Genomic DNA, 26,523 nt, shown 5'->3' with positions numbered 1-26,523 from the left:
TTATTGTCTTTATAGCTGAATGATTTGTTTTTTTTAATTTAGCAACATCTATACTGTTATTGAACTATAGTGAATCAACCTTAAAGTGGACTTGAACTAAATAATGACACTATTTCCTTCTTTATACGTAAATAGTGGAGGGCGATATGACCAAAATCTTATATCATGATATGAATCATTTTGTTTCACCTAAACTATATATATATATATATATATATATATATATATATATATATATATATATATATATATATATATATATATATATATATATATATCAAAATGTAGTTATTTTTGCTTTAAATCTTTATAAAATTAAATTTTTGATGCCATGGAAATTTCATAATTCTTGCTAATTACTAATTACAAGCAATAGGAAAAAAACTACAGACCAAATAAAAAATGCTACATACCGTACAAAATCTGCAAAATGTTAATTATTTTATTAAAACAAGAGGAATCATACAAATTTTGCATTTTTTAAATTTAGTACAGACCCTAAATGTACAGACATTTACGTATAGTCCACAAGAAAAAATAATAGTTGAATTTATAAAAATTCTTAATACTGTGTTGTTACCTGAATCATCCACAGTTTTTTGTTTAGTGATAGTTGTTCATGAGTCCCTTGTTTGTCCTGAACAGTTAAACTGCCCGCTGTTCTTCAGAAAAATCTACCAGGTCCCACAAATTCTTTGGTTTTTCAGCATTTTTGTGTGTTTGAACCTTTCCAGCAATGACTGTGTGATTTTGAGATCCATCTTTTCACACTGAGGACAACTGAGGGACTCATATGCAACTATTACAGAAGGTTCAGACACTCACTGATGCTCCAAAAGGAAACAATGCATTAAGAGCCAGGGGGTAAACCTTTGAACATAATAAATGTGTACATTTTTCTTATCTTGTCTAAATATCATATTTTTTCATTTAGTACTGCCTTTCAGAAGCTACAGAAGACAAAATAAGGTAAATTTACCCTGATCTTCAAATTTAAAAAGTTTTTTACCGCCTGCATCTTAATGCGTTTTGTTCCTTTTGGAGCATCAGTGAGTGTCTGAACCTTCTGTAATAGTTGCAATTGAGTCCCTCAGTTGTCCTCAGTGTAAAAAAGATGGATTTCAAAATCAGTCATTGTTGGAAAGGGTTCAAATACACAAAAATGCTGAAAAACCTGAAGGCCCTGCAGGAATTTTCTGAGGAACCGCAGTCAATTTAACTGTTCAGGACAAACACGGCACTCATGAACAACTAGCACTAAACAAAAAAAGGGTAATTTTTATAAATTCAACTATTACTTTCTCTGGTGGACTATATATAATTGTCTTTTATGTGAAATATTGTATTCAGGTCAGTTTTTAATTAAAAAATTACATGGATATTTGGTCAAATAATTAACACTTTGCAGATTCTGCGAGGTGTATGTAAGCTTTTGACTTCAACTGTACATCATAAAACACTGCATTTTCTTCATTGTGTAAATTAAATATTTCTTCTTTACAAAAAGTTACAAAAGTGATTTAGTCAAGAACAATGAGATATTTTCTCTCTTTTGTTGTTTGATAAACATGATTGACAGACAGCAGGAATTTTAGACGGCTGTCACTTTAAGAGCTGCCCGGATCCAATATACTGTTACGCATGTGTTTTCTTTCTCAGCTGTTTGACCTAAATTATTGTGTTTACGAGGAGACTTGCAAAGACAAGGATTTTGATTGCCATTTTCAAGGCCTATATAAAACAGCAATACTGGTCTTTAAGTGTAGAATTAGCTAAATTTGTCTCATATTTGAAGAATTTTGCATCATAGATTTTTTTATTTCTGATTATAAGCTGCTTTAAAACAATCTGCAATGTATAAAGTACTATATAAACTAAGGTGACTTGACATCTACCCTGAGCTCACCTAGTCTGGCATAGATGTGACTGAGGACTCTGGAGGGCTGAACTCGGATTGGGTGAACGTCCTCCAGGGTTTCTGATTCAATGCCATGGCCCTGCAGCAGCTGTTTAATTTCATCGTTTTCTGCCAGGATAGACACTGAAAACACAGGAATGGAAAAGAGCCAGTGTAAATAGGGTGAGCTGAAATATTTATGTAATAGATTTAACATTAAACACAGGTTTCTAAATTGATTAACCCAGATTAAGCTCCTGTCAAACACAGATCTAACCTTGAACCACAACATCAGGCTTGGGAACAGTAGAGAGCCGTCTATTGAGAGGATCGATTTCTCCAGCTGCTAAAAAACCCTATGAAGTCAAAAAGGAATGTTAATTTACATATTCTTTACATGTTCGTGATATGTTGTTCTCAGCTTCATAGCCACATTTTTTCAGCGTATATATGGTTTTGTTGCAGAGCATCCCCTGATATAAATAACTGCATTGAACTGTATTAATGAGATGAGCAGGATGAATGTGTTGAAACAGGTGTGCTCCATAAGGGAGACATAATGTGCAGCATGGCCTCCAGGAACAGATTGAGAAACACTGCAGTATACAGCATTACCATATAGAGCGATTTTTGTGGAATTTACTGTACCTCTGCCAGCAGGTTACCCAATATGTACAGAGACTGGCCCCATTTCAGTGGACACTTGCCTACTGGCACTCTCTCCACAGTGTGAGGATTAACATACTCTTCATCAACCTAGTTGAAATTACACATATGGGGTTAAAATCCATTTTTCCTTTGGAATAACCCACATCACTCAACTAGGAATCTAGCTTTATCGTAACAGCGTTTCATCATAACAGTACAAACTCCAGTGCTTTAGTGTTAGGAGCAAAACAAATAAATGTGTCCAGATTGTACCTTATCTGGTGGAACACTATAAAGCTCAGGAACCAATCGTAATCCATTCTTTCCTCTGATGAGGATGCCATCTAAAGCATCTCTGTACTCCTGAACCTAAATAAAAGAGGAACAAGCAAAGTACTGTTTTCTGAAGAATAATCCTGTATTTATTGTCTATAGTGAATTGTCTGTACCTGTTCTGGACTGTTGATAAAAATGCCATCCAGGATGAGGTATGTCCAGAACAGTGGCCATTCACACTCTATGTTCTCAAAGAGCTTCAGCTCTGATGACTCGTAGTACAATCGATTAGGGTCCTTAGGAAAGAATGATTGTGTGGGAATAAGCTTCAAAAGGCCATACAAAAGACAACCACACACATAAATTTGACATATTTGTCTGACAAATTGTTCAAGCTTTGTTTTACCTCTCGTGGAGTTTTGTGTCCATCTCTAAGAAAGCGGCAGCATCCATATCTGCCCTATGAGTATGTACAGGGGTACATAAAACAGGAAGATAAGGTGTTTGTGAAACATAACAAATGTACAAGGAATAGTTGTCAGGAAGACAATAATGAGACAAAAGAAACACAAGAAATATCTTAAAATGCTCCACACAGTTTCCACCACTGAATAAAAAGTAAAAAAGATAATTGCGACTTTTTTTCTCACAACTTTACATTCTGATTGTTTTCTTAGAATTGTGAGATTTAAACTCACTGACTTTTTTTTGTATTGCGTGATATAAACTCACAATTGCGAGTTATAAAGTCCAATTCTGAGAGGAAAAAAAAATACTGATATGTTCTCAGAATTGCGAGTTCATATCTCACAGTTCTGATTTTATAACTTACAACTGCGTGTTATAATGTCAGAATTGCAAGATATAAACACAATTCTGAGAAACAAAGTTGCAATTCTGAAAAAAAGTCAGAATTATGAATTTATTTCTCAGAATTGCGAGTTTTAATAAGTTTTTCTCACAATTACGAGTTTATATCATGCAGTATTGACTGTATAACTCACAATTGCAAGTTTGTATGTCACGAGTTAATATCACGAAATTCTGAGAAAAAAGTCTGATGTAAACTCGCAACTGCGAGCAAAGTCAGAATTGTGGATCTATATATTGCAATTATGAGTTTATATCACACAATACTGAATTGATAACTCACAATTGCAAGTTTATATGTCAAATTCTGAGAAAAAAATCTATTAACTAAATTTATATAATGCAATTCTGATAGAAGTTTGAATTGCAAGATGTAAATTCGCAATTGCGGAAAAAAAGTCACAACTGTGAGTTAATATCACGTAATTCTGAGAAAAAATGTATTAAAATTAGGGGTGGGCATAGATTAATTTTTTTAATCTAGATTAATCTAGATTAAATCTTGGAATTAATCTAGATTAATCTAGATTAAAATGGCTAATTTGAATTCTGCTGAAGGCATTCAGAATATGTGTGCTACCCAAATAATGACTTAAAGTCTTTGAGAATGGATCATAAAGCTCATAAAGCTGTTCTATGATAATTTGTTGATGAAAATAAATTGTTCAATTAGATGTACTTGTGTTTACTAACTAACTAACAATGAAATTATTTTTTCTACCTATTAGATTGTGTTTTTTTAACGTCAACACCTACCCAGCCCATTACATGTTACACCGTACTTTTATTTTGACAGGTTGCTGTGAAGTTTCTGTGTCATACAGTATGATATGATGCTAGTTTTCTCAAATGAAACGGTAAAAGTGACACTCACAGCAGTTTGGGAGATTGAGTTTATCTGTTCATGTGAGATGCAAATGCCAAAAATTACCGGGGCGTCACGTGTGTTTCAGTATGCGTGTAGTAAAAGCTCGTCTCCGCAATGCATACATACAGCTAGGCAAACGGAACATATCGGATTCATATTAAAACGGTCTTTTTGCATTTCAGTTTTCACATGCACTAGTCCATATCGCGATTTGAATTAAGTGACTGACCAACATTTGATTTATGAATCCAAAAAACGACGAATTTACGTGGCATTTCGCTATAGTAGATTCGGTTTTTATGAATGGAGGACGACGCGATCCCGTCTGTGTTTTGGCGGAGGAGACGTAAACGCGCCGCGTTAAACTATCAAGGTGAAAGTCATCATAGCTTGCGTAGTTTAGACCCAGCTCCCAACCCAAATTTGAGAATAGATTAACGGCGATATTTTTTTTATCGCGCGATAAGAGTTTCACGTTAACGCAGCACGTTAACGCCGATAACGGCCCACCACTAATTAAAATGCAAGTAAAAAGTCACAACTGCAATATAAACTCGCAATTCTGACAAAAAAAAAGACAGAATCACAAGTTAGTATCACCCAATTCTGAGAAAAAAAAGTAATAATTGTGAGATATAAACTCACAATTCTGAAAAAAAAAGACATGTAAACTCATAATTGCGAAAAAAGTCAGAATTGTGAGTTTAAATCTTGCAATTCCGAGTTTATATCACGCAATACTGAGTTTATAAATCACAATTGCGAGTTTATATGTCAAATTTTGATTTAAAAAATCTGAATTTGTATCATGCATTTCTGATAAAAGTCCGAATTGTGAGATGTAAATTTGCAATTGCGGAAAAAAGTCACAATTGTGAGTTAATATTTTGTAATTCTAAAGAAAAGTCTTGAATTGCGAGAAAAAAATTGACTTTTTTTGCAGTTTATATATAATTGCAATTTTGAGTTGTTTTTGAGAACAATTGTGAGTTTATATGTCACAATTCTGAGAACAAAGTCAGAAATGCGAGATGTAAATTCGCAGTTGCGAGAAAAATGTCAGAATTGTGAGTTTGTATCATGCAATTCTGAGTTTTTTATCTCACCATTATGAGTTTACATCACGCAAAACTGACTTTATGTCAATTCTAGGAAAAAAGTAATTGCAAGTTTGTATTATGCAGTTCTGAGAAAAAAGTCAGAATTGTGACATGTAAACTCGCAATTGCGAGAAAAACAGTGTCAATCGTGACTATTTTACTGAATACTGAACTTATAACTCACAATTGCAAGTTTATATGTCAAATTCTGAGAAAAAAGTCAGAATTGTGAGTTTGTATCTTGCAATTCTGAGAAGAAAGTCACAACTGCGACATAAACTCGCAATTCTGACAAAAAAGAATTACAAGTTAATATCAAGCAATTCTGAGAAAAAAGGTCATAATTGCAAGATATAAACTCGCAATTCTGAGGAAAGAAGTCAGAATTGCGAGTTTGTATCATGTAATTCTGTGAATAAAGTCTGAATTCCAAGATGTAAACTCGCAACTGCGAGAAAAGTCAGAATTGCGTTTATATCTTGCAATTACAAGTTTATATCATGCAATACAGAATTTTTAACTCCCAATTGCGAGTTTATATGTCAAATTCTAGGAAAAAATAAATCAGAATTGCAAGTTTCTATCATGAAATGTCTGAATTGCGAGAAAAGTGACAGTTGCGATAAACTCGCAATTCTGAGGAAAAAGTTAGAACTGTGAGTTTATATCTCGCAATTCTGAATTTTTTTCTCACAATTACAAGTTTTTATCATGCAATAATAACTTCATATGTCACAATTCAGAGAAAAATTTCAGAATTGCGAGTTTGCATCAAGCAGTTCTGAGAAAAAAACTCATGTAAACTCGCAATTGCAAGAAAAAAGTGAGAAAGTTTTTTTCACAATTTTGAGTTTATATGTCACAATTTTGTGAAAAAAGTCCGAATTGCAAGATGTGAACTGGTAATTGTGAGAAAAAATTCAGGATTGTGAGATAAAAAGTCACAATTACCTTCTTTTGTTTGTTTATTCAGTGGCGTAAACAGGCTTCTATAAGACCTCCTCCATTTAGCACAACAAGGTTAAAATTAACTAACTGATCACAGAAGATTTATTGATATCTTTATCTGAAGACATTGTTACTCACCTGAAGTTTTGAAATTATTTCTCCTTTGGTGATATTAACAATGTCAATGTCCTCGACTGCAAATGCTGGATAAGAGATGATGGACAGAACCCCAGCGTCCACTTCCTTAGATGTCGATGCCCTTGGCAGCATGGAGCTGAGAATAGACTATTGTAAAAATTTCAAAAAGAGAAAAACATTTTGTTACTTTCAGGAGGCATTAAGACGTCTAAACAAGATGGATACTGTCTTCCTATGTGTGACATCATAAATCAGTTTATTACTTGGCAGTGCTGAATGTCATCGGCTAAAGAGTGTACAACAGACTCTGGGCCGCCCTTGGCACCGAAAAGGTTCAGTCCATCCAAGGCCTCCAGAGCTGCCTGAACAAACATGCAGTAAGAGGTCACATTATTTTATCACATGGAGATCATTCTTTGACACTTATTCGACATGTGAAACCAATTCTTAGCTGATTATGCAGTTTATTACTAAAAATGTAAATATTTTACCTTTGCCATTCCAATAGAGCTGGCGTTTATCTCAGGGATCCCTTTGTTTGTCTTGTCTCCTCGTTCCCACATTCCAAAATCCTGAGAATTATTCACAGTCTTAACATTCATGGAAAACATGTTAAATCTTTCTGTATCAGAACAGCATCATAGTGCTTACCGCCACTTTGTACGCAGATTCAATGTAAAAGATTAGATTCTGAACAACGTCAACCTCATCACGTGTATAAACCATTTTTAACCCTGTTTCAAAAAGAAAAATGGATTATATGTGTTATTACATTGTTATAACAAAGCATTATGCTGCATGTTGCAAATATAAGTGTTATTTTACTCTAAAAGTGATAAGTTAAATTCAACCTGATGCTGTCATTTGGGCCAGAAAGAGCAGGAAGATGGAGGTGGCATCCACCTGTAGATGACCCCATTCATGATCACCAACTACAGTGGCACAAGTTCCTGAATGGTACTTAGCATGAAGGCAGTCTTTGGTACTTTTGCTGTACTTGAACTTCTCCACCTTGTCAAGCTGAAAATGAAACATAGGCTCAGAGTTACTGTACAAAAAGTCTTTGTTTATATGACAAGGCTGGTTCAGAGTCAAACCAAAATGTATTCACATTATCACAGTTTATTCGCTGTAGAAAACGGTAATAAAATATGACAAAAACTCAGAACAAATTCTTCTTGATAATCACAAATGAATAAAGTCAAACCAAAATTTATTCAGATGCCTTCAAAATTTCAGGCTTCTCCCAAAAGATAATAAGACAATGTACAAGAGGCATCATTGTGTACAAGAGGCTATTACAGCAATCACACACTTTGTATAATTGCTGACCAGCTTTTTGCGTGTCTCCACTGGTATTTTTGCCCATTCATCTTTAGCGATGAGCTCAACTCTTTCAGGTTGGAGGGTCTCCTTGCCATCACCCTGATCTTTAGATCCCTCCACAGATTCTCAATTGGATTTAAGTCAGGACTCTGGCTGGGCCACTGCAAAACGTTAATGTTTTTGTCTGCTAACCATTTCTTCACCACTTTTGCTGTGTGTTTGGGTCGTTGTCGTGCTGAAATGTCCACTGGTGCCCGAAGCCAGTTTCTCTGCAGACTGCCTGATGTTGTTGTTGAGAATTTTGATGTATTGCTCCTTTTTCATGGTGCCGTTTACTATGATTAGGTTCCCTGGTCCACCGGCTGAAAAAACACCCCCAAAGGATTAGGTTCCCACCACCATGTTTGACAGTGGGGATGGTGTTCTTAGGGTTGAAGCCTTCTCTTTTTTACGCCAAATGAAGGCTACATCACTGTGGCCAAACAATTCAATTTTTGTTTCATCTGACCATAAAACAGAGGACCAGAAGTCTTCTTCTTTGTCCAGATGACCACGTCACAGTGCGGAACGTCTTGTATTTTCTAATAATACTTTGCACTGTAGCCACTGGAACTTCAAAAGATTTAGATATGGTCTTATAGCCCTTTCCTGACTTGTGAGCAGCCACAATGCGTAGCCGCAGGTCATCAGTGAGATCCTTTGTCTTAAAGGGATAGTTCACCCAAAAATGAAAATTTGATGTTTATCTGCTTACCCCCTGGGCATCCAAGATGTAGGTGACTTTGTTTCCTCAGCAGAACACAAACAAAGATTTTTAACGGAAACCAGTGCAGTCTGCCAGTCAAATAATAGAGGTGGATGGGCACCAAACCTTTAAAAGTAAACAAAAACATGCACAGACAAATCCAGGCAGATGGGTATTTCTGTGAAACAGTCAATTAAGTCCCCAGAGTTGTGCTCTTGCTCACCCCCAGTGGCGGTGCAGTGGACGGGGCTCTCTACAGCCCTCTCTTGCTCCACGAAGCACTCCACCGTCGCTGATGTAGTAGCCGGCTCTCGCACCTGGTCGGAAGTTTTGACCCCATCGGCGCTCCATAACTCTGTCGCTCCGGGCTCGGGCTTCCCGTCTACGATGGGCTCATAATCCGCAGGTCGGGGTGGTTGGCTGGGCTCTGGGTCCGGAGTGGCACTGACGAGGTTCTCCTGGAAACGGGTGGGAAACGAGGGTTTGTTTCTCGCCAGTGTCCACTGCACAAATGCGGCGAAGTCCGCTCGAGGGCCGTCCTCGGACGACGGCGCTCTGCATGACGCGTTGAGGCTTGCATCATAGAACATACAGAGCGCGTCGTCCGGATAGCGGGTGGTATGAGCTACGAGCTGGAACATCAAAGTGTAACCCTCGAGCGGTAAATCCCCCTGCTTCAGCCGGAGGAGGATGAATTCTGGACGGAGGAAGGACCCCATAGAAAACACACGACGGAAACAAAAGACTGGGAAAAACGAACGGGAAACAAAACGGTGGTGAACACGCAAAAAAAAAAAAAACTGTTTAGGTCGGTCTTTCTGTCACGTTGCAGGCAGGAACAGACGAACAACGACGTAGTAAAAATAAAGTATTTAATAAATCCAACGGGAGACAGGCAGACACAGGAACACAGAGTGGTAACATTAAAGACCGACAGAATGCAGGGGAAAACACACACATTAAATAGACAGACTGATTACACATCCAGGTGACAACAATGAGGGAGAGACCAAAAACACTCTGAACTGCGGGGGTAAATGGGAGAAACCAACATGAAAGTCCGGGGGTGTGACACAGGATAAGCGCAAGTAATTACCATTTTGAATAGCCGCTATACCCACAGTCTGTGTGCACTGTGTAAACAATGAGTGTCGTATACACGCGACAGATCACTTCCGCCGTTTGCGTACTACGACAGAGCGCGTTTAACGAGCCGAAAAGCTAAACTCGTGCTCAGGAGAGATGGACGTGGCTGTGTATCAAAGGTAAAAAATTATATAAATACTGTTCAGTTTCTCATAAAAACCGATCGTTTCGTGTCTTAGGACATCAGTGTATCGTCACGAGCCGAAGGGTGTAATTTGGATTTGTCTGTGTATGTTTTTCTTTCCTCTAAAGATTTGGTAACCATTGACTGCCATTATTTGACTGACAGACTGCACCGATTTTTGTTAAAAATCTTCGTTTGTGTTCTGCTGAGGAAACAAAGTCGCCTACATCTTGGATGCCCTGGGGGTAAGCAGATAAACATCAAATTATAATTTTTGGGTGAACTATCCCTTTAACCATGACTGTCCACAAACCAACAGCAGAGAGCTTCTGTTTTTCACCTGTTGAGTTGATTAAAACAGCTGTTCCCAATGAATCAGGGCAATTAGGGTGCTTTAGAACAGCTTGGACTATTTGGAATGGTATAGAACTTTGGATTTTCCCATAGACTGTGACAGTTTGCAAATGGTATGAATAATTTTGGACACTTTTTGTTCAAATGTAAATAAAAGCTGAGAAATATTTTTTTCCACAATGATGCCTCTTGTACATTGTCTTATTATCTTTTAGGAGAAGCCTGTGTCATTTCCGGTCAAAAAAAACTTGCTGGTTAAATAAAAGTAACTTTAAGTCAGAATTTGCCAGGGGTATGAATAATTTCGGGCTTGACTGTATATATTGGGATATGAGTGGCATTTTCAGTTTGTTTCATGCTACACATTGCAAATAATAGTGTCACATGGAGCCTACATATTATTATTTAATATAATTCATCTATATGTGTATGTATACATTAATCTATTTCCAGTTCACTATAATCTGTTTAAATCTATATAGTTTATACTGCCCTCCAAAAGTTTGGAAACACCCCTGGCAAAGTGTGGTTTTGGACGATATCAGCATATTGTGAATCATCTTTGGGCAATCCTTCAGGAGGCTTGGAGTAATATATCAAGTCAATGTTTGAATAAACTGACAGCTCGGATGCCCAGATTATGCAGAGCTGTAATAGTTGCTAATGGTGGATATTTTGATGAATTGAAAATGTAAGTTTTTTTCTATGTATAAACTGTTTATGTAATAAAATTTGTTTTTGTTGTTTTCGTGTTGTCCCTTATCAGTGCAAAATTATCACAAATTAAAAAGGATTCATGCCAATATTGTCCAAAACCCCACTTTTCTAGGGCGTTTCCAAACGTTTGGAGGGCAGTGTAGTTTTATTTTTATATTAGTTTCTGATTTTAAAGAAACACACAAATAAGATTTCAAAACAGTCTTCTGTACAATCGCTAACCACTGTCATGCACTCTAAACCTTAATAAGCTAATACACTCTGAGAGAAAATTAATTGTCTCCAAGTAATTAAGTAATGTCTCACAGCGATAATGGGGTTGCCATTTCAGTGATGAGTGCAGACTGTGATTCAGAAACAAATTATATTTATTAGAAAAAAAAGTTGGAAAAAGAAAAATATGGCTGTATTCATTATGGCATTTTATTATTGTATACAGTGCATTGCGAAAGTATTCATACCCCTTCATTTTTTTTTATGTTTTGTTATGTTACAGTGTAACAGTTTTTCCACATCAATCTACACTCCATACACCATAATGACAAAGCAAAAGGCATTTCAAATTCATTAGAAATAAAACACTTTACATTGCATAAGTATTCATACCCTTTTCTGAGACACTTGAAATTTAGCTCAGGAGCATTCATATTGCTTGTAGATGTTACTACACTTCGACTGGAGTTAACATGTGGCAAATTCAATTGAATAGGTATGATTTGGAATGGCACACACTTCTTAATAAAAAGTCCAACGGCTTAAAATGCATATCAGAGCAAAAATCAAGCCCTGAGGTCAAAAAACTGCCTGTAAAGCTCAGAAACAGGACTGCGTCAAGCCACACATCTGGGAAAGAGTTCAGAAAAAAAAAATCAGCTGCATTGAAGGTTCACAGAAGCATGTAGCCTTCATTATCCATAATGGAAGATGATTGGAACAACTAGGACTCTTCCTAGAGCTGGCCTCCTGGCCAAACTGAGCAACTGATGGAGAAGAGCCTTGGTTAGACTGGTGACCAAGAAGCTGATGGTCACTCTAGTTGAGCTCCATGATCATATATGCAGATGGGAGAAACTTACAGAAGGACAAACACATGCAACACTCCACCAATCCGGTCTTTATGGCGGTGTGGCCAAACTCTTCTACTCAGTGAAGACACATGAAAACCCACTTATAATTTGCAACAAAGCACCTAAAGAACTCTCAGATTGCCAGCCCCCATCCAAGCTGACAGAGCTTGAGAGGAGAAGAGATGAGGTGAAGAATAGCAGATAATTGCAAAATGCAGATTAGCAAAGCTTGTCGCATCATACCAAAAAAGACTTGAGGCTGTAAAGGTGCTTCAAGTAAGTACAGTGTCAAGGGTATGAATACTTATGCAATGTATTTATTTCAGTGTTTTATTTTTAAAAAATGACAGTTGCTACAAATCCATTTGTTATTATGGTGTATGGAGTGCAGATTGATTTGGGGAAAAAAGTAAGTTAAAGCAGTTTAACATAAGGCTGCAACATAACAAAATGTGAAAAATGAAAATGAAGGGGTATGAATACTTTCGCAATACATAGTAATATGACCTGATTTGATATTTTAAATAAAAAAGCACACAATATTGTTAAATTGTTTGGGATCACTATTGTATACTTGTATACTAATGTATACTTTTATTTGGCAAAGACACATTAAGTTGATCATAATGACATTTATAATGTCACAACATTTTAAATAAATGCTGTTCTTGCTAACTTTGTTGATAAAATTTGGATCTTGATTCTGAAAATCTCATCCGAAATTTTCACATGTTGCATCAATCACATTTCCACACTGCCTCTGAAACATTTGTTTGTCAAAAAAAAATCTAATTGGGTTACATTTTCAGCTTTTTTTTTTGCATCCGTAGCAAGCATTTTGAGAGGTGTTTTGACAATTCTGAGCCGCACAATTCTGTGCGTAACTAATTTTGACAAATACGAAAAACACATTCAAACATTTCAGACTCAGTGTGCAAGGAATGCTGAATGCAATGGCTGCTGAAAATTGAGCTTTGTCATTGCTGGAAAAAATAAAAATAAAATGTATTAAAATAATAAATTTTAAAAAATGTAAAAAAAAAATTACTGACTCCAAACTTTTGATTAGTAGTGTATGTTCTTCTTCGAAGCAACACTGATCACCATAATGCTGACTTAGTATTTACAGCAAAACATTATCTACTGTGTGCTTTAGATTTACTAAGCAAAATGAGCAGGATTGGTCAGATTTAATCAGAATGTGTTCTTACAAGTTTGGACAATCATCACTAAGAAGTGAGGGAAAGTACTGAGATAATAATGATATATGATGTTTACCCATACCTGTCTCATCATACACTGCAGTAATCCTCGCATGAGTTTGACCACACTCTACAGAATGAGAAGAGACAGAGAACAAGAGAGGGAGAAAGCGAGCAGTGAGCCTTGACCGTGACCTTATCCTCTCCATCTGCTATGACCATGAAAGAAACATGAGCCAGATGATTTGCCCTCTGGCATTTTACATGGTCTCCCAGACACAAACACTAATGAGCAGAAAATACTAAATGTCTGGGACACACTCAGACATGGTGCCCTTTGACAAAATGGTATGGTTTTGTTTGTATCTCATCTCGCTACATATGCATGAACCGACCTGCTCCAGTTCATAGGCTTTGGCTTTGTCTTCATCTCTGTCTGCATTCTTCCTGTAGGCCAGACTCAGAGCCCAAACAGACAGGATGCAGTACACATTGTCTCTAACCCAGGCGTGAGGTAAGGTCTCATCTCCTCGGAGTAACCCTGTCACCGGATCCTGCAAAATATCATTAGGAAACATATATATATATATGTCATTATCTTCAGGGTCAACCATACTCAAAACTATATTACTGTTTAAGTGACCATTTAAAGGAACACTCCACTTTTTTTGGAAATAGGCTCATTCTCCAACTCCCCCCGAGTTAACAAGTTGTGCTGCGTGATATTACTGCGCCTGCTGCGTCCATATTACGGCAGCAAACTTCCTTGACTATTACGCCGGAATGGGAGTGTAGTTCCTAATCTTATCGGCCTAGAAAATCACATCTTTACATTTTCCGCCGGTCTTAGTACACGATATAACTGCAGAAGAGTCAAGTTTTAAATAGGACAAATACCCAAACTCGTTGGTCATTATTGAACGCGATGCTATTGGTCTAATAACATTCAATGATCTATGCTAAGCTATGCTAAAAGTGATATCGCCAGAACAGGAGAACGGCTGAATGGATTCCAAAACAGTAAAAATCAACTTATTAACTCGGGGGGAGTTGGAGAATTAGCCTATTTCCAAAAAAAGTGGAGTGTTTCTTTAAAGTGTCACCAATGGCCTGGCCCATTACATTTAAAGCACCTAACACTTTAAAATCTATGCCTGTGTTTTAAAGTGGTTTTAATTTGTAATTGTACACTAATACAATCCTGCTGCCTTATATATGTGACGCTGGACCACAAAACCAGTATAAGTAGCACTGGTATATTTGGAGCAATAGCCAACAATACATTGTATGGGTCAAAATTACCGATTTTTTTTAATGCCAAAAATCTATAGTAAAGATCATGTTCCATGAAGATATTTTGTACATTTCCTACAGTAAATATATCAAAACTTAATTTTTAATTAGTAATATGCACTGCTAAGAACTCTATTTGAACAACTTTAAAGGCGATTTTCTCAATATTTTGATTTTTTTTTTTTGCACCCTTAGATTCCACATTTTCAAATAGTTGTTTCACGGCCAAATATTGTCCTATCCTAACAAACCACACATCAATGGAAAGCTTATTTATTCATGTATAATCTTAATTAAAAAATATAGCAATTACGGGGCCAAGCACTAGGCAAGGAAAGCATCAGAACAACTGCAGCAAAGGGGAATTAAAGTTTTTTTATTTTAGTCAAAATGGGTTAAAAAAAAAACAAAAAACAAAAAACAAAAAAAAAAAAACACTAGTAATACGATTTAATCGGTTATCACTTTCGACCACAAGGTGACACTGTATTAAAATGTTTTGAGTACATTCAGGTCATGGTCTCGATGGTATATACAAAGTTTTGTAATGGTACATCAATGCATTCGTAAAATGTAGCATTTCTATCATAATTATTAAAGTCAGTGGCAATTTCATGTTTTGGTTAATTATAACACCACCAAGAGGCACAATCCCACCAAATTTTTTATGCGTCCTTAGAGTGTGCTCATACATATGTGTGTCAAATTTGGTGAAAATATATCATTTTGTTTTGCAGTTATAGACATTTTTATATATGGGAAGAGAAAAAAAATGACAGATGACTGACTTTGTTCACATTTTTTTGCCACTTACTAAAATTTTGGCAATTGGGCATTAGCATATAGCAGAATTTCCTACGGTGGTTTCATGACGATCGGAGTAACGGTTTCTAAGATATTGGCAAATGTTTTTTAAGCGCTAAAATGCAATGTTGCACAAACCATAAGGCAAAACCTGGGAAAAAAAAAAACATTTTTGGTATCACTACATGTACATATTTGATTTTACCATTAGGTGGCGCTGGTTCAAAACTTCTCAGGCTAATGACCCATACTGAGTTTTGTAATGATACATCAATGCGTTAAAATAAAATATAACATTTTACTACAAAATTCAAAATGGCCGACGGCCAAAATGGCTGACATGGGGTTATCTTAAATTGGGGTATCTTTCGACTCGGCATGATGCACCAAAGAGACCAGTTTTGTGAATTTTGGCAAAACCATTGAGAAGTTATAAGCAAAAAAAGTAATTTTTCATATCTCCTGACCACTAGGTGGCACTGCACCAAAACTCTGCAGGTAGACTCAGGTCATGCTTGTTATAACACACACCAAGTTTGGTCTCAAAACACCAAACCGTTGTGGAGATATAGCCTCACATCCATTTTTGCGTGCTTTTCGTAGAATTCATTTGCGTGTTATTCAAGAACAGTTTGACTAATCAACTTGAATTCCATAACTTTTTACCAGCATGGTCTGAAGATGATCTGAGCCAATTTTCAGACAAAAAATCAGACAAACCATCTAGGACGAGTTTGAAAAAGAAGGTTTTACTAACTATTTAAAACAGAAAAAAAATTTAATCTTACGATTTTTTTTTTTCATTTGACTCGGCATGACCCAAGGATTCAGAGAAAAAGAATTTAGATTTTGTGCCTTATGGTTCAAAAGTTATTAGCATAAAGAAAGTGAAATTTTGGACAAGTGGTGGCGCTACAGAGTTTGACTCTGAGACTCAGAGACTCCAAAACTTGCTATGGTTAATGTTGACACTGTCCTCTATCAGTGTGCCAAATTTTACAACTTTCCTGCAAGCAGTTCTATGGGCTGCCATAGACTCAAAAGCAGAAGAAACAAGAGAAGAAGAAGAAGAAGAAGAACGCCAACGGATACAACAGGTGCCATTGCACCTTCGATGCTTGGCCCCTAAAAATGTATGACTGATTGTGGTCCAGGGTCACATATAAATAATGCACAAATAATTAATTCCATAAAATATTCTCAAATGCTCAAAAAGTCAAACTGTAAACTCCCTTGAGAAAAATAAGTGTGCTTAATTGTATTGAATGTGCACTTGTAGTGGCAGATAATTTACTACTGAAATAAAAGGTCACCTATATGTACTTAAAAAAGTACACTTTTATTACTATTTTTTGTGACACATTTAAAAGGACAGTCCTCTCAAATATGAAATTACTGTCATCATTTACTCACCATCATGTTCATGTTTTTATGGGCAAAAAAAAAAACAACAACAATGGAAATTGCAACCCATTCTACAAAATATTGTCTTTTGTGCTCAGCAGAGGAAATAAAAGCATACAGGTTTGACAAAAAGTTTGACAAAATTTTTAGTAAACTGTCCCTTTAAGTGCACTTAATAAACTTTGAATTACAAGTTTGACTTTCAAGTACATTTTAAATCACTGTTTTAATAATCTTTTGTCATGCTTTGAAGAAGTACACTCACTAAAATACATGTAAAACTGTGTTATTTATATAAATATATATATAAAGTGTTATTTAATATCACTTTTTTATATTTTGAAAGTACAAAACTGCATGACATTTACAAAGTTACATGAAAGTATATTTTAGTTTTCCATAAATGATTGTCAGTAACTTCAGCTTTACACTTTAATAACATTTCAAGGATATCAGAAGTAATTATAAAACTGAATATAAAGAGCCATTTAAGTCCTACTTAAGTGGCAAAATTTGCATCTAATTGCAAAAACTGGCACATTACATTCAGTTAGCGTCTGAAGTGTATGTGTATTATTTGCGTACTTAAAGTATGCTAACGTGTTGTTTTTCACAGGGCTGCCATTTCAATAAATGTCAACAACACAGCAAGCGTGCGTGTGTGTGTGTGTGTGTGTGTGTGTGTGTGTGTGTGTGTGTGTGTGTGTGTGTGTGTGTGTGTGTGTGTGTGTGTGTGTGTGTGTGTGTGTGTGTGTGTGTGTGTTTGTAAACCAAGCCAAAAAACGCAACACAACACAACACAACACAACACGTGCTGCTGTTCCTTTATAAACAGTCAAAGTGAGATGTTTGGGCTCACCTGGTGACAGAGGATTGTCTGTTGCAACATTCTGGCATAGTTGTCGAGTTTTACTCCGGAATTACTGCGGCTTCTCATTATGGCTGCTTTCTAAATGCAGTTTAGCTCTACAACCTCACTAGCACCGTGTGTTTAGATTAGCTGTCTGTGGTCAAGTATCAAGTACCGTACAGGCGAGGTAGGCAAATGTCAAAGCTTTAAGAACGAGTTGTTCGGTAATATATCTATTACATCAGATGATGTAACTGGTGTTAAGGCGCACTCTATCTTATACACAGGTGCAGTGTTCATCCTTTAACAAAATAAAATCAATAATATTAATTAAATAGAATATATTTTTAAAATAACATAACATATATAGGCCATTATACAGAATTGGTGCAAACTGCTGTCCCACAAGCAAAAAGCGAATTTTTAACTATTCAAATCTTAGTTGTTTACTAAGATATTTGTTTTATCTTTTGAAACCCACAATAATATTTGCAATATCAGTACATTTAATATATATAAAAACATCATTTAGTGTGTACTAGCAATTGGGAGGTGGCTGTCTTGAACCCTCACCCCTAGATTTCAATTTATGAAATTGATATAAACATTTTTTTTTTTTTTTTTTTTTGGCATTTATTCCGTTGTTGTTTTTAAAAATGTTTCATGTCACTATCGAAATAGTGCATGTTTTAGTCCATTGGCTGAGACTGATTTTAACCACACTCCTAAATTTTAGATCAGGAAATATTCCTGTGTCCCCCACTCTCATAGCTATACATGTTGAGTAGATAGGCACCATAATTATGAGGTGTATAATTATTTGTGTATGTGTACAAGTGTTTAGAACTGTGCTAGCTAACCATGTGCTGATTAGCATCTTAGCTATGTTCAACTGTATCTAAAATTTAACTACCGAAACAGTCATGACCAAAACATTTAATGATGATTCGGTAGACATCTTTGTTTTTTTGGGGTGTTATTTCATAAATTTGTCAATATCGTAACGTTTTATGATTGTTTCGGTAGTGACAAAAGGAAACACATAATCATTTTTTTTGAGGAAATAAACTAAATTATAGTACAGTTATGCAAATTTCTTAGTATTTTAGTATATTTTAATAGTGTTTTGGTATCCCTGCCGAAAAAACAGCTGAACAAGGCCTAGGCTGGCTGGCTGGTCTTAGCTGGTTTAGGCTGGAAGTAGCTGGTTTTAGCTGGTCTCCCAGCCTGGCCAGGCTGGTCATGCTGGTTTTAGTTGGTGGTTTCCCAGCCTGACTACCTAAGACAAGCCTGAACATTCTGGCCAGGTTGGGAAAGTGGCCAAAACCCCTCTAAACCCCTCTGACCATAAAACCTGTCAACCAGCCAAGGCTTTTTTTCACCAGGGATGTTGGTTAAAATTCTGTAATTTGAAAAATGTGCTGTCACAACCGAAACATAGGATGTTTTGTCAAAAATAAAGTATACTGAATGAACAACTGCGATTTTATGATAGTGTTAGGTTCAATGTACAGTATATTCAAACTAAAGTTTGAAATCAGTATGATCAACTTTTTGCTTTTTTACAAAGAAGAATTGGATTCAAAATATCACCAAAGCTCATAAATCACACTTGGAATTACGCCTCTGAAAACTTTTTAATAAAATAGAAAAAAATACATTTACAAGAAAGATGTAAGCAAAATCTTAATAGGTCAATATAACCCTTCTTATTAAATTATATTACTATGTTTTGTAGTGACAAATTTGGGGAGAGGACAAATATTCCAAAACTTTCTGAACATACAATATGAGAATGAACTGCACTATTACTAGAAATGTGTACCTTGGATATAATACAATTCGCATACATACAAAATGTGTGGAAAAAGACACATCTGCACCTGTCCCAGTGATTTGATGACGTTCTGTTGGTTACAAAATGAATTGGCCTAATTAGATATGCTGACATTCACACTAACACCACAAATTGTGAGTCTGATATTTATGCAATACTTTAATAAACAAGTCAGGGGCACCGCTAAGGGGGGTAAGTTAGGACAATTCTAAGGGCCCACGCCTTTTAGGGGCCCCCAGAGATCTGCTTTTGTGTGGTAGGGGGGGCCCAACCTCATATTTTGTCATAGGGCCCAAAATTGCGAGCGGCGCCCCTGAAACAAGTTAACAGTGAGTAAGTCTGCTACTTCGACTTTGCTGAAGAAAAAAAAAAGCCAAAGTTCTCAGTTTATAAAACACTGTGTTTGAATCAGTTTGTTTGAACGAATTAAATGATGATTCAATGATTCTCTCAAACAAACACACAGACACTGGCACCTAATGTAACATGTATTATAAACACAACATTTTATAATAAAAATAAAGGGTTATTGTATCCAAAATTTTATTTAAGTATGAACATATCTTAATTGCATACAAAATACAAAATAATACATAACCAAAGAATCACACTGCTACAGAAATGCAGGTATTTTCAGTGATTTATTTGACCAACTTAAACTTTGCTCTCCTGTCAGGAAAGGAACATGCAATCTGGGTACATGCGGAGGTCGTTCACAGTACAATGACATCAGTCTGTTACAGTACATTCTTGTGCAAATACTCCTCTCACTAACATGTGGAAACTGAGGGACTTCAGGGCCCTTTGCCATACTGGGTTTCTCAGAACATCCTGAGAAAGATATGTGCAGCCATGCACGTTCTTTCACTGGCCCTGTGCCTAGTATAGATTTTAACTGACACACCTGAGGCCTTATGCCCTCACAGCTTATACAGTACTTTATATCAAATATCAAATATCACATGAATATAATCATTGTATACATAAACAGATCTTAAAATTAAAATGGCAGCCTCAATACTTCCAGCAAACAGTAACAAATGGACTTTTGTGGCACTGTGATTGTTAATAATGCATTTTGAAACTCGTACAGATTAATACAGTTCTATAAGTATATTTACAATGCCAATACTCATTTACTGACCAATAATTCATGTTTTTAAATGGCTTGAACATAAAACACACAGTGAAACCAATGTAACTTTTCAAGTCAGTTATCTCCACATGCTCTCTGCACAGTACATGTACTGCGCTATTTACAGTTCAGAAATTAAAGTGCTTGAAACACAGCCTACGGCCATAAAATATATATAATGGGTTGACTAATGAATGAAAGATTTTCACAAAAGGCTTCCACTCCGCTAAGAATGAACAGGCTCATTAAACGAACAATGACCGTTCCTAGGGATAGAAAATATAATCAGTTTTGAGATTTCAGGGCAGGTTTAGGACTTTAAATCAAAGGAAATAATGGCAGAGGTGACTTACCTGCATAAACCTGTAGTACACTCTATGTTGTCATGGCAATAGGCTCCATGTGGTTTAAAGCCCATAATTCGCCACAAAGGGGACATTCGTATTTTGCGGTGAAGTATATGTGATGACTGAAGGTCTGGTTGCACCTCAGGAGTCACTACTGGCACAGTAGATACCTAACACACATTTCTCAGTCAGTAGGGAACACATGCATGTTGTTAACATATGTATTTTCTATGTATCATTTGTTAACACTAGTTAATATGTGACCCTTGAACCACAAAACCAGTTTTAAGTAGCATGGGTAAATTTGCATACAAATTTTTCTTATATGCCAAAAATCATTAGGATATTAAGCAAAGATCATGTTCCATGATGATTACATTTCCTACCGTAAATATATCAAAACTTAATTTTTGATTTGTAATATGCATGCAAGAACTTCATTTGGACAACTTTTAAAGGCGATTTTCTCAATTTTCAGATTGTTTTGCACCCTCTGATTACAGATTTTCAAATAGTTGTATCCTAACAAATTAGCTTTCAGATTATGTATAAATCTCAGTTTCGTAAAATGGACCCTTATGTCTGGTTTTGTGGTCCATGGTCACATATATTAGCAAGCATGAACAATGAGTGGTATACTTCGACATCATTTATCAATCCTTGTTAATGTTAGCTCAAAAAAATCATTAATCTTTACTTCACAGTGTGTTAAGTAACATTAACTTATTTGTATTGTTAACAACTTTTGATATTAAGAAATGTGTTCAAATTAGCATAAGCTGACATCTCTAAACTCTTAATGTTAACAAATGAGACCTGTAACGTGTGACCTAGTAATTATGATACCTGTTTAAAAAGTTGGAAAGAGATGAGAACTCACCTGGTATATCAGCACTACTAAGAACAATGTGCAAAATCCAAATTTTGCCAGGTTAATGTGTTGCAGATGCATTTTGGTGATGTTATTTCCCACAAAACTCCGGTGTGTTGGTGTGTCCCAAAGATTACTTTGCAGTGACCATGTGTATTTATAACCCTCCAGCATTGATCTTACCTCCCCACCCTCGCTGTCTATCATTCTCTTCTGCTCTTTTACTCTGCTCAAGGTCATGGCCAAGATAAAATCACGTGTTTAGTAAATATTTGAGAGTTTATGTAAGCTTAGACTGGCATTAATGTGTAGTCGTCTAGTTTCTAGGATCGATGGGAGTAGAAAATTACAGAGTCTCAGAAGTGCTGCCCTAAATTTCTTAGAAATTTACAGTAGCCTATTTTTATATCGGGAATAGACTCCTTTGGATAAATAAATTAATAAATTGATTTAAAAAAGAGATACACTGCCAGTCAAAAGTTTTTGTAATGTTTGAGGAAATCTCTGCATTTATTTGATCCAAAATACAGCAAAAACAGTAATATTTTTACAATTTAAAATAACTGTTTTCTGTTTAAATATATTTTAAAATGTCACATGATCCTTCAGAAATCATTCAAATATGCTGATTTGCTGTTCAAGAAAGTTTTTATTATTATTATTATTATTACCAATATTTAAAACAGTTAAGTAAAAAAGATCCAAAGATCAGCATTTATCTGAAACAAAAAGTTTTTTTTTTTTTTTTTTTTTTTCTAGCAAGGATGCTTTAACCCCTTAACTGCCACCTGTCCCCTCAGTGGGTGGCCTAAGTTTACTTCACCATATTACTAATAAATCCTAATCTAATCATGACAAATTATATATCGTTGGAATGGTCTAAGACTCCTAAATATATGTTTTAACATATTTTGTGTTACAAATTATGTAGGAAAAGTAATTAATTTATGTCAAGAGTGCACCTCATAACAGGAGTTCTGACCTTTGACACAAAAGTACTTTTTTGCGCTTTAGTTATCAGTTGAAAACTAAAAATCTCAAAATTCATCCTTTGAAAGCCATTTTAAAATCAGACATTGCATTACCATGGATATTATACATCAAAATCATATTAAAAAATGTTTTTGTTTATGAAAGTGTGCATTTTTTTGTTTATGAAAGTGTGTCTTTGTTCAAAAATGGGAATAATAGTTAAAGGGTTAAAAAGTGATTCTAAATACATTTTTTTAATGTTACAAAAGGTTTCTATTTCAGATACTGTTAATGCTATTCTTCTTATCTTCTCTTGTTCTATTTAACAAAAAAACTGTTAGTATACTATATACTCAGCTGTTTTTATCATAATAATAATTATTAATTTTTTTGAGCAGCAAATCAGAGTATTAGAATGATTTCTGAAGGATCATGTTGTCTAATGTTGTAATGATGCTAAAAAATTAGCTTCGAAATCACAGGAATAAATTACATTTTAAAATATACTCAAATACAAACCTGTTATTTTAAATAGTAAAAATATTACAAAATGTAGCTGTTTTTACTGTACTTTGGATCAAATAAATTCAGGCTTCGTGAGCAGAAGAGACTTCTTTAAAAACATTAAACATCTCACTGTTCAAAAACCTTTGACTGGTAGTGTAAATATTAATAATTTAAAAATTATGAAAGCTGAGTAACAAATTACAGTTTACAGTATACATAATGTGGGTGGTACTGTAGTATAAAAATGAAAACATTACATGCAGAACAATGTTAAAAAATAATAACGTACTACTTAAACCTCTAAAATCTGTAAAAATCAGAAATTAACTGTAAAAATGGCATATTAAAAATATGATAAAAATGTTTTAAGTTTATGGATTTACCTTAAATTTACTGTAAAAATAACCCCATATATTTCATTAACTGATATTATTTTAATATTCCAAAGTTAAAATGACAATCATTTTAATAGTTAATACTGAGATTTTGCAGGGGAACTTATTTGTCAACAGGTAATACAGATGTTGATCTCTTTTTCAGAATTTTAAAATAACTTTAAAATGAAAAAGTATGTTCTCATCTCTCTAAATCAATAGGTCATCAAGTTCACCCAGATAACATATGGCCTGTTCATACTAGGAATCTTGCATGCCGTTGCATCAGTAATTTCAAGTATGATTAAAATTAATGTAAGGAATGTATGAATATAAAACATTGCACTGTCAGAATAATTTACCAGAGACTGCAACAGTATTTCGCTTAGTCTTGAATCTGTAATTAATTATTATGCATGTAGTTCTTGTGCAATTTTTATGTCACAACGCAGAACCACTTAAAATGAACTGAAATAGGTCGTGAACAGCAATAGGACGTTCATATAAGCTACAATTTAAATTTATCTCTAAATTAATTTCTGAATTTTTGAAACTTGTTTAAAATGCATCAAGCTGAGCGTCCACACACTGGCGAACGGTGAAAGTTCAGCATGTGCTCCAAATGACAGAACAGTGTGATCCAGTCCCACAATCTATGTATTTAATCAGCACAAACTGGGAAGTTCTAAACATATTTGTTTTGGAAATCTGTGGGCTATCACTTGCGATGTACACTTATGATTTCATGTTTTCTGAGGGAATAGTTTTGATGCTATTTAAAGAGACAAAACAAAGTCCATACGGTTCATGACAACACAAAGTCCATAGGGTTCAGGACAACACAAAGTCCGTAAAGTTCAGTAACACGTAATTGTGGTAACAAATGTGATCACACTTCGTGATCACGAGCATGTACTGTAGGCTCAAATTGTCTGCACTGAAACCTATAGATGGCAGCATTGAGCCACTCATTGATAGCATGAGTGTGGGTACAAAATATCCTTTCAAACTAACATTCAGTCTGCTTTTTTCTTTTTGGGTAAATGTTTGGTAAAAGGACGTGCTGCTACCGATAAAAGCTGTTTATTTGATCTTATTTTGTTTTCTAATGCTCTTTTGTAAGACCTAGTGAAATGTTGTTAAACACAGTTGGTTAAATTCTTGATTTGTGTAATTTTCTTAATTTCATCCCTTGTAAAAAAAAAGAAGAAGTGCAGCATACTTTAGCATAAAGAGAGTACTTATTAAACAAATCAAAGAATATATGAATATAAGAATTGCATGTTATTTACAGTTAAATGAAAATGTACACTACCAGTCAAAAGTTTTTGAACAGTAAGATTTTTAATGTCTTAAGTCTTTTCTGCTTACCAAGCTTGCATTTATTTGATCCAAAGTACAGCAAAACCAGTAACATTTTGAAATATTTTTACTATTTTAAATAACTGTTCTATTTGGATATATTTCAAAGCTGAATTTTTAGCGTCATTACTGCAGTCAAATGACTTCAGAAATCATTCTAGTATTCCGATTTGCTGTTAAAAAACAAACAAAATTTTTTTTATTATTATTTTGTTGAAAACAGCTGAGTAGATTTTTTTAAGTTTCTTTGATTAACAGAAAATTCAAAAGAGCAGTATTTGTCTGAAATAGAAATCTTTGTAACATTATAGATGTCTTTATCAACACTTTTGATTAATTTAGAGCGTCCTTGCTAATTAAAAGTATGAATTTTTATCATTTTTTTCCTTTAAAATAAATATACTGAGTCCAAGCTTTTGTCGTTTTAATAAGTAAACATCTCGTTATTACGAGAAAAGAAGTAGTTTTTACGAGAAAAGATGTAGTTTTTACGAGAAAAGATGCTGTTTTATCGGGATAATGATGTCGTTTTAATGAGAAAAGATGTAGTTTTTATGAGAAAAGATGTCGTTATTACGAGAAAAGATGTCGTTATTACGAGATAATTATGTAGTTTTAACGAGAAAAGATCTCGTTATTACAAGAAAAGATGTCGTTATTACGAGAAAGGATCTCGTTATTACAAGAAAAGATGTCATTAATTACGAGAAAAGATGTCGTTTTAATGAGAAAAGATCTCGTTATTATGAGAAAAGATCTGGTTATTATGAGAAAAGATCTCGTTTTAATGAGAAAAGATCTGGTTATTATGAGAAAAGATCTCGTTTTAATGAGAAAAGATCTCGTTATTATGAGAAAAGATCTCGTTTTAATGAGAAAAGATTTCGTTTTAATGAGAAGAGATCTCGTTTTAATGAGGAAAGATCTCGTTATTATGAGAAAAGATCTCGTTTTAATGAGAAAATATCTCGTTATTATGAGAAAAGATCTCGTTATTATGAAAAAAGATGTTTTAATGAGAAAAGATCTCGTTATTATGAGAAAAGATCTCGTTATTATGAGAAAAGATCTCATTATGAAAAAAGATGTTTTAACGAGAAAAGATCTCGTTATTATGAGGAAAGATGTCGTTTTAATGAGAAAAAATCTCGTTATTATGAGAAAAGATCTTGTTATTATGAGAAAAGATCTCGTTATTATGAGAAAAGATCTCGTTTTAATGAGAAAAGATGTTGTTTTAACGAGAAAAGATCTCGTTATTATGAGAAAAGATCTCGTTTTAATGAGAAAAGATCTCGTTATTACAAGAAAAGATGTCGTTATTACGAGAAAAGATGTTGT

The 26,523-nt window shown here is 34.8% G+C and overlaps 2 protein-coding genes across 2 annotated transcripts in view; both read right to left on the bottom strand.

The window, feature by feature from the left end:
• LOC141289378 (phosphorylase b kinase regulatory subunit alpha, skeletal muscle isoform-like) overlaps positions 1–17,931 on the bottom strand; it is a 24,862-nt gene extending 6,931 nt beyond the window's left edge. Inside the window, exons 1-14 of the mRNA XM_073821484.1 lie at positions 17,787–17,931; positions 13,822–13,980; positions 13,509–13,556; positions 7,597–7,765; positions 7,397–7,479; positions 7,237–7,317; positions 7,009–7,107; positions 6,746–6,892; positions 3,228–3,281; positions 2,995–3,117; positions 2,819–2,914; positions 2,546–2,653; positions 2,175–2,253; positions 1,907–2,041 (exon numbers count right to left, since the gene is read on the bottom strand). Of these exons, the coding sequence (XP_073677585.1) occupies positions 1,907–2,041; positions 2,175–2,253; positions 2,546–2,653; positions 2,819–2,914; positions 2,995–3,117; positions 3,228–3,281; positions 6,746–6,892; positions 7,009–7,107; positions 7,237–7,317; positions 7,397–7,479; positions 7,597–7,765; positions 13,509–13,556; positions 13,822–13,980; positions 17,787–17,864 (1,459 nt within the window). The 5' untranslated portion in view covers positions 17,865–17,931. The remainder of the gene's footprint in view (positions 1–1,906; positions 2,042–2,174; positions 2,254–2,545; positions 2,654–2,818; positions 2,915–2,994; positions 3,118–3,227; positions 3,282–6,745; positions 6,893–7,008; positions 7,108–7,236; positions 7,318–7,396; positions 7,480–7,596; positions 7,766–13,508; positions 13,557–13,821; positions 13,981–17,786) is intronic.
• Positions 17,932–20,236: 2,305 nt separating this feature from the next.
• LOC141290117 (liver-expressed antimicrobial peptide 2-like) lies at positions 20,237–22,130 on the bottom strand. Its single transcript, XM_073822310.1, has 3 exons — positions 21,977–22,130; positions 21,103–21,266; positions 20,237–21,015 (listed from the first exon to the last, which is right to left on the bottom strand). Exons 1-3 carry the CDS (start codon positions 22,046–22,048, stop codon positions 20,976–20,978), a joined length of 276 nt encoding a protein of 91 aa, XP_073678411.1. The 5' UTR covers positions 22,049–22,130; the 3' UTR covers positions 20,237–20,975.
• Positions 22,131–26,523: the final 4,393 nt, after the last annotated feature.

The sequence above is a fragment of the Garra rufa genome, chromosome 17 (genome assembly GCF_049309525.1).
Source record: "Garra rufa chromosome 17, GarRuf1.0, whole genome shotgun sequence".
NCBI classification, from domain to species: Eukaryota; Metazoa; Chordata; class Actinopteri; order Cypriniformes; family Cyprinidae; genus Garra; species Garra rufa.
This window is presented reverse-complemented; position numbering and strand designations above follow the sequence as displayed.

What these genes read in the sequence shown, in the direction of transcription:
- LOC141290117 (XM_073822310.1), bottom strand. Translation starts at nt 22,048, where the DNA reads ATGCATCTGCAACACATTAACCTGGCAAAATTTGGATTTTGCACATTG. An exon ending in TAGTAGTGCTGATATACCAG is followed by an intron (nt 21,267 to 21,976) that starts GTGAGTTCTCAT and finishes AATGTGTGTTAG; the next exon opens with GTATCTACTGTGCCAGTAGT. An exon ending in TGTACTACAGGTTTATGCAG is followed by an intron (nt 21,016 to 21,102) that starts GTAAGTCACCTC and finishes TTCTATCCCTAG; the next exon opens with GAACGGTCATTGTTCGTTTA.